At 41.7% G+C, this 8,196-nt stretch overlaps 2 protein-coding genes across 4 annotated transcripts; one reads left to right on the top strand and one right to left on the bottom strand.

Annotated features, from left to right (window-relative positions):
- The first annotated feature begins 1,206 nt into the window (after positions 1-1,206).
- Positions 1,207-4,571, top strand: LOC108902362 (E3 ubiquitin-protein ligase CCNB1IP1). Its single transcript, XM_018704222.2, has 5 exons — positions 1,207-1,288; positions 1,962-2,279; positions 2,406-2,552; positions 2,959-3,133; positions 3,608-4,571. Exons 2-5 carry the CDS (start codon positions 1,983-1,985, stop codon positions 3,772-3,774), a joined length of 786 nt encoding a protein of 261 aa, XP_018559738.1. The 5' UTR covers positions 1,207-1,288; positions 1,962-1,982; the 3' UTR covers positions 3,775-4,571.
- On the bottom strand, positions 4,241-8,180 carry ttc5 (tetratricopeptide repeat domain 5). Of its 3 annotated transcripts, none has more exons than XM_018704210.2 (10): positions 8,162-8,180; positions 7,730-7,820; positions 6,873-7,005; positions 6,565-6,776; positions 6,179-6,329; positions 5,976-6,067; positions 5,681-5,884; positions 5,278-5,492; positions 5,010-5,154; positions 4,241-4,925 (listed from the first exon to the last, which is right to left on the bottom strand). In XM_018704210.2, the coding sequence occupies exons 2-10, from the start codon at positions 7,790-7,792 to the stop codon at positions 4,806-4,808; spliced, it is 1,335 nt and encodes a 444-aa protein (XP_018559726.1). In that variant the 5' UTR covers positions 7,793-7,820; positions 8,162-8,180; the 3' UTR covers positions 4,241-4,805. The 3 variants fall into 3 exon arrangements, with proteins under 3 accessions (XP_018559726.1, XP_018559719.1, XP_050931465.1); XM_018704203.2 differs by lacking the exon at positions 8,162-8,180 and adding an exon at positions 7,928-8,036; XM_051075508.1 differs by lacking the exon at positions 8,162-8,180 and having other exon boundaries at positions 7,730-8,013.
- Positions 8,181-8,196: the final 16 nt, after the last annotated feature.

The raw sequence follows: 8,196 nt of genomic DNA on the forward strand, positions 1-8,196 counted from the left end.
CCAACTGCAATAACCCCCTCCCACCCCCCCCCATCCCACCCAAAAAAGCATCTTACACTGGAGCTCTATTTAAAAGGCAGAGAATAGATGGGAATCTTTGACAATGGCGTGCTGGACACAGTTGAGTGAGCATCTCCCCTCTCTCACTATGAACCCCCGGATCCACTGCTGCACAGCACAATGCCCCTCTTTCACCCCCTGCCTTTACTCCTGTACCACGTGGAGAAATGGATAAAAGAGAGAGAGAGAAAAGTGGGAGGAGGAGAAGGGGGGCCATATTTAAGTAGGTGTCTCACATTATACATATATCCACTCAGAGGCTGTGTAAGAAAACAGGGCATTATTTGACTTGGGGGAAGTAACTGCCATATTTATATAAAGGGTTACAATTTGGGATGCTCAAAAAGCGTCTGACTTTATTCAAGCTCATTAGCATTAAATGAGAAATAAATGGGAAGTAATTAATAAATGATGGATGATGGTTCTTTTATTCCTTTCGTCATGTAAACATGCAAAACCACCTTGTGTAATTCATGTAATACATAAAGTAAAGTACAAAAAGAAAAGGATTCATCCATATGCAAAGTTAATCTGTTCAGAGAGTTGCAAAGTTTTACTATTTGTTTATGACATCTTTATCATTACTATTTGCACATTAACATATAAGCATTTTAATATTGTAGGTAGTTTGATAAATACAAAGTTTAACCTTTTCTAGTTGAGTAGTTTCACCCATAAAATGCATCAGGTTTTTAAGGTGATCATATATGTTAGATGTACATCTTAACTAAGTAACTACAGCTGTTATATGACTGTAGTGAGTCACAGTGGAGGTATAAACTAGGTATCACAGCATGCAAATACTCATGTAGTAAAAAGTAGAATAGGCTTCATAAGTGGAGTTAATTTATTTCATTATGTCATTAGGCTTTCAATGGGTTGACATATCTTCAAAACATATGTACATAATGTTCACTTCTACCATCCTTAACTGTACAAACACACAAAACACACACAGAGGGAGTTTATATTCTAAAATATCCTGAAATTCATGATATTTACATGAATTAGGCCTGTATCCTATAGGTACAGCATTACATACATTACATAACAAGGATAAATAGATTTTATGGTTTATCTATGTTTCAAATAAAGAATTTTTGATTCTCCTGAATATTTTTGAGCCATTTTGTAGTCGTGACGTGTGAGTTACAATCAGCCAATCAGATCGCACCATTCATTACCGTCACCTGCTGTCACCTGCAGAGGGAAAAAGTAGCCTCAACCGGTAAGTCCTGTATCTTTGGTAATTAACCATAAAATCACGGTTAGGTTCAGGTCAGCGTGTTAATGTGTTTAAGCCTAACAGGGGAAAAATAGTATTAGAAGTCAAAGTTGTTGTTATTTTCAAAGTAGTCGTCACTTTACTTGGTCGCTCGTTAATGCTAGTCTGCTAATGCTAGCTTGGTAATGCTAATGCTAGTAATTGTGGCAGTTGATGTTAAACTGGCGACTGGAAAGTAGGCTAAAGTTTACCATTCACTTAATATTGAAGAGTTAACACAAAGGAGTATTACTTTTTCATATAACTTATTAAACCAGTCAAGACTAAACTTACAGAAAACATGAACACGAATCCATTCAAGTTGTAACATAAGATTAAAAAAAAAATAAGGTTTTAAAAGTAAGGTAGGTGACATTGAAAGTGTATGAGTTACTGACGATTAAAACTGAAAGTTCCAGCTCTACAGTTTAAAGAGAGGATTGAGAGGGAGATCTAATCCACAAAGTAGCTGAATTCTCATTCATAAAAAATATTATTTTGATCTCCAGACCTGGAGATTTTGCGTCCATAAACTTAACTAAATAGGGTTTTAAACTAAATAAGGGTTAAAGTCACTGAGAACAAATGCTTGACCTTTCAAAAAACTTTTTATTTGCTTTATCTTCATATGGTAAAGGTACTTCCCACAGTCACAGCCATGTCCCTCTGTGATGACACACTCCTGTGTAACTTCCCAAAGTGCCGGACCAAGCTGAGCGGCTTCGCCTGGGTCACAGCGTGCTCACACGTTTTCTGTGATCAGCACGGGTCCGGTGAGTTCAGCCGCTCTCCCGCCATCTGCCCGGCCTGCTCCTCTGCGCTGTCTGGGAAGCTGGACATTGTGAGGACGGAGCTGTCTCCCTCTGAGGAGTACAAAGCCATGGTGCTGGCAGGTTTGCGACCAGACGTAGTTCTGGACATCAGCGCCCGTGCTCTGGCCTTCTGGAGCTATCAGGTCAAATATCTTTCTGTCTGTCTGTGTGTGAACTTGGCATTGCTCTGCATCTGTGAACCTTGAATTGTCTGTATCAGTCCAGTTGTCTTTTCTTATAAAACACCCAGCTCAGTCTCTTGTATACAGGTCCATCAGGAGCGTATGTACCAGGAGTACAGTCTATCACGGGCCGAGGCGCAGCTGAAGCAGATGGAGAAGGTACTGACCCAGCAGAACCAGAGCAGAGAACTGGAGCTCACCGCCATGAGAGGAGAAATCGCTTCACTGAAAAAAGTAAACCAGAACTCTTTTAACCCACAAGTGCACATGTGTAACCTCATTTGAAATGAGACCCTCAGACTGTTTTCAGGTGCCAGAATTACTTTATGTGGGTAAATTGCCCCAGCATGCTCTCTGACCTGCTCTGTTGCCACACTGTATCTGTTTCATCTGAGATAAGAGTGTGCGAAGAGTTTAAGAGGTGACAGAGGGGAATATCCACAGACATTATCTCCCACTCTTTTACCGATCTTAGGAGTAAAACACCTCATACACCACATGTTTTCAACCTTTATCTCTCAGTACTCCTGCATTGATGTCCAGGAGCATGTTAACCTTTACATTAGGGCTTGTTTTGTAATTTTAAAGCTGTATAAATTCACAAGAATGTATAAAAAATTGAAAATTGTATTTCCATCAGGTGATGGAGGAGTATAAGAGGAAGTACAGTGAGGTGTCAGAGAGGCTGATGGAGAGGAACAGGCAGTACCAGAAACTACAGGGGCTGTATGACTCTCTGAGGCTGCGAAACATGGTGGTGGGTGTTGGGGAAAGAGACACGCTGCCACAACCAGCACATCACGACTACAGCACTGGTAAGAGCAACAGTTTGAACTTAGATTAATGCTTTTACAAGATAAAAAGTTTACATTATTAAGCTTTCATCTTGGGCTCTGGGAACCTGTAATGGACATTTTAGGCTGAAGGACATATTGATTAATTGATTGGGTGACAGATTAATTGATAATGAAAATAAATTAGTTGTGGCCCAAAATAGGATGTTTCATAGGAAAATAAACAGACGAGAATGTGTTTTCCTCTCCCTGCCTGAGAATTAAATGCTTTTATCAGTAGTTTTATTTTGCCCACACTGATTAATGAGAGGAGGAAGGAAACTCAGCAAGAATAATGTTAACTGGCACAAAGGAAGACACAGCTGTGGGTGTTTAGTCAAGAAGAGGTCATCAAAAAAGAACAGTGGGAGTAATGAGCTGATTGTCTATGTAAGGGAATTTTAGTCAGTGCAACAATGAAGGACATCCGTCAAACCTCCTGTGTCTCACACCCAGGGGTGGCTCGACAGGCGACTCCCCAGAGGAGCCCTCAGTTCCTCTCCCTGGGCTCCGAAGCAGACAGTCGGTTCTTCTCCTGCCTGGAGGCCGATGGAGCCAAGACCTTCTTCCAGTTCAGCTCCCCTGCCAGGGAGAGAGGCCGGCCCTTCATCAAGAAGCACTGAGATGAGCAGGTTTCATAGTGACTTTAACTTAAGTGATATTATTCACTTCACCAAATTGTTCAGGTTTAATATTAATTCAGTTGGAGGTTTTTGGCCTAAGTGCATTTTTGTACTATTTATTGTCATTTTGAACCATAGATGTGTTTTTGGACCTTACTGGGCTAAAATTGTAGTTGAACTTAGCTATGATATCTTAGTCCTGTCTTTGTATATTTGTGTTTTAAGTCCTATAAGAGTAGAAAAAATACAACATTGTCTTTTCACAGAGTACTGCCTACTTTAGTCTTCTTCATTATGTAGATTATGTCAGATTTATAAGACATAACGCATTCAGGGGGACACTACCATAGAAGTATGGCCTTTTTTTTCTTTCAGTATTTTCATATGTGAATAATATCTTAAAAATATAACAAGTGTAGGGTGACAGGGTCTCACTGTAACTGAAAAAGAGAAAAGGGACTGCTGGTTCTGTGCCAAAAAATATCACAATACTCCATACACATTTTAATAGCACTGAGATCATACAGTTCAGAAATAGATGCTACACTCTGCCACCAAAAGGTTGGTGGTGTTATTGCCACATCAGGTCTGCATAAAGAATATCACATTTCCTTCATTTGTATAGTGCATTTGTGTTGTGTGTGTGTAATGTGAAGTTTGTTACTGCACAACAAAAAACCAAAGTAGGTTGTTAACTGGTTGATCTAGACCCAAGAATGAAAAACAAAACCTTTAAGGCAAAAGTTTTTTTTTTGTTTTTTTAAGGATAAACTGAAGTCATCACAGGTTCATTCCTTTACAAAAACAACTCCATGTTGTCCCCACAACAACAGAATACAAAAAAAGAAACATTTATAAATATAAACGGGCTGTCACTCTAAAGACAATGTAACATGATGGCCTCTATATACAAAACAACACATAAAACAGGCACAAACTTTGGAATCTTCAAATTTCCATAATCATCCAAATTGTTCAAACTTCCATATCCAGCAGAAAACTTGGTCCTCTCTTGCCTCCTCCTCCACGGCTCATTCACTCTGGGGCTTGTAGCTGACAGAGGCAGCGATCTGACTTTGAATATTTTGTTTCTTGCCGTTGACGATGAGCAGCAGAGGAGAGTCCACTCGTATACTCCTGAAGTCAAACGACTGCCAGAGAAAGGGAAAGTAAAAGTCAGATAACCCGAAAGACATTGTTCAGTAAATTTTTCACTACATGCATGAAACACTGACCTTTTCTTTATGTGTTATACTGTGTCGTTTGACCTGAGGTTCAGGAATGACTACTGTGTCTCCTATCAGGACGCCCCAGCTGTCTGCTGTGTTGTATACCATCACGACTATACACATCTCCTCGCTGTCCACCATACCAAACGTACTGCGGATAAGAGAATCCAAGCTTTTACAAGACAACTCCAAAAAAACAAGACCTGTTCCTCTGCTGTCACACCAGGGCTGAGGATAAGTGGACCGTTAATGATGAAAAAGAAACTGCACTCACAAGGCCATGCGACCCTCAGAGGCCAGGCTGAACACCACTTTGCCTAAGGCGGCCACCCCGGCATTGTGGCCGTGTGAGAGGGAGGAGAGAGTCCGAGGCTCTAGGCTGCCCACACGGCCTGTGGGAGAACGGAACTGAGGGGAGGAGCAGGGGCCCAGAGCCGACGTGTTGAGGTTAGAGAGCATGGTCCGTAACCGACGCGCCTTCACCTTCCCCTGAAGAGGAATGACTGATGGTTAGGAGCAAATCCAGAATTATATGGCTGCACTTTGCTGCCACCTTGTGGTAAAATAAAAATCTAAGGCTGTCGTCACACACGATTAAAACTGTAAATACTGTTGTGATAACAGTGGCTGATAATAATTACATCATAACAAATAACACAGGATTTCTGCTGTGTTACCTTGTTCTGTATGAGTTCTGTGACTTTCTCTAGATACTCCAGCAGCTGCTTTTCTCTCTCTGGAGGCTCCTCCCAGCCCGGGTCGAGTGCTGCCGCTCGGCTGTACCCGCCGAGCGCAGACCCAAACATCTCCTCGTACTGGAACAGAGTGGCTCGGTTGAAATGCAGCTCCGGGTAACAAGAAGCAGCTCTGTCCACTTTCTCCTACAAAAGGTGAGAGTGGAGTAAAATATTAATACAACAGTGCAGTTAGGGCCGATTGATTTTAACTGTGCAGTTACATTTGCGTACTCACAGATTGTGCATAGGCACTTAGAGCTTGTTGAGACAACTGAGGATTCTGTCCACAGGTGAAAAACAGGGACACGTAGGCATTTCCCAGGATATCTGTAAAAACACCAACATAAAATACAATTTTGTTCATTCATGTGCAGGACATCTTATAATTTGTGAAATGACTGTTATACCCACATCCCCAGACTCTGACGCTCTACTCACACCAGGACGTCCCGTCTGTGACATCCAGCTGGACAGCTTGTCGGGCCATGTCCACGCTCTCCAGCACCTGTTTGCCATGTGCGTCGCTGTCTGCTGCCGGCAGCTGCCTCAGCACCATGGACAAGTTACGTAGTGACACTTTGTTCTTGCTCTACAGAGGTCGAAGATAAAGCACAGACAGATGAGTTAATAAGTGAACCAGCATCGCCCAGCAAGTTCATTGGATATGACCCCAGATTTTGTGTAATTTTACCATTACTATAACATAATACCTTGCCTTTTCTCCACAGCTTGGTATGTGATTAGTGGCTTTCTATGTGAGGGCTTAGCAACTGAATCCAAAAAGACTAAGTGAAAACACATCCGCCCCTCTCTTTTTACTGTACCTGCTGCAGGGCTCCAGTGAAGCAGTTCTTGGCACCGATCAGGTCTCCTTTTTTCCAGTACTGCTCCCCCAGTGTATTCCAGCCCTCGACCAGGCCAGGCTCCAGCTTCACAGCCCGGGAAAGGCACTCCTCTGCTACAGCACTGAAGTCTGGAGTTACGTTCAGACACCTGCCTTTCTGCAGCAGAAACTCTGCTTTGTGTTTGTAGCTATCTGTGGTAAATCAAAAATACAGAGGTACAGTAGGTGTTAAAAATGATGATTCTGCAAATGGAAGATGCAATGCTGTGGTGTGAACTCAACACTCACCTTCTTTCTCCTCCAGCTTTTTCAGTGTCTTCTCCGTTTCCTGTGCGACATCGCTTTGTTTCCTTCCAGCTTCCTCCACGCTGTGAGTCTCAAAATAGCAATCTCTGAAATTATACAGTTCATCCACAAGCTCCTGTAATGGGAGGACATGGAGAGGGAGGGGGTAGATGTGAAAAATAAATTATAAATTGTTAACAGATAAAATTAGACCAAAGGCACATCTGCCTGTGGTACACTACAGAGTTTGTGAAGAACTAGGACAATCATGTGCTATTAAGAGAGTCACCAGAGTGGGGCTTGTGAAAGAAGCTACTGAATTGCATTACAGGAATACCCAGTGTTAGCAACTGTTAAATCAGCAACATAATACACTTAATGTAGTAGTTTTAGGGAATAAAATTTAATCATGTCTTATTTCTGAAAGGCACAACCATTTATGCACCAGTATTTGTTTTAATTGTTATAAATGTAGAAAATTGTTGTCTAGTGCTCATGCTTGGTGCATTAAGCCTTGGGGCACACATACAATCTGGTGACTCAGCAAGAAGTAGTGGGACAGATTAAAGCAAAGCACGCTTCTTATAATATATTTCTCAGGTGGTTTAAAGTAAAATTAAAGATTTGAAGTGGCCCTACGCCTTTAACATTAAGTGTGATATACACTCGTGCAAAGAGAGTAAAATTGCAGTTAGCATGACAGTTGCAGCCAGTTGTTATAGTAACGAGTCTTTCAGGAGGTGTCCAGCAAGCAGAGTGAGAGGTAACACTCGATAATTACCGCACAAGTCAACAAAACACGACGACTCGAGACACTTTGTGGATTTAAATATCTGTATGATATAACTGACAGGACTTACCTTGAAAATTTGCAGTTCGTTTTTGTCTTTCACTGGCTCTCCGCTCTTCTCGTCTTCCGCCATCTTTGCGTTAGCTCTCAGCAGCAATAGCCTGGTAGTTGATGGAGTGGGACAAAGCGCACCTGAGTTACGGGTCAAGTATCAAACCTAAAGCTCTGCTGTTAATATTCTGGCAGAAAACAGTCATTTGCGAATTACCACGAATACAAGGAGTTTTAACACAGAGGAAACATGCTTTTAATTTCAGTGACGCCGGAAGTTGGAGTAGTCCGCACTGTAATTATTCCGACAGTGAAACCCCTTAGAAAAAATAACTGTGAAACGTTTACCGTGCAATTTTATTTTCTTAAAATACATTCTTTAATACAGACGCGTGAAAGAGTGATAATTTATTTAATACCGTTGGTGTAACCGCCAGGGGCATCGACTTACCCTCAGTCGGAACTTTTCAATCAAGTTGCTGGTCC

Source organism: Lates calcarifer, linkage group LG14 (genome assembly GCF_001640805.2).
Source record: "Lates calcarifer isolate ASB-BC8 linkage group LG14, TLL_Latcal_v3, whole genome shotgun sequence".
Taxonomy (NCBI): domain Eukaryota; kingdom Metazoa; phylum Chordata; class Actinopteri; family Centropomidae; genus Lates; species Lates calcarifer.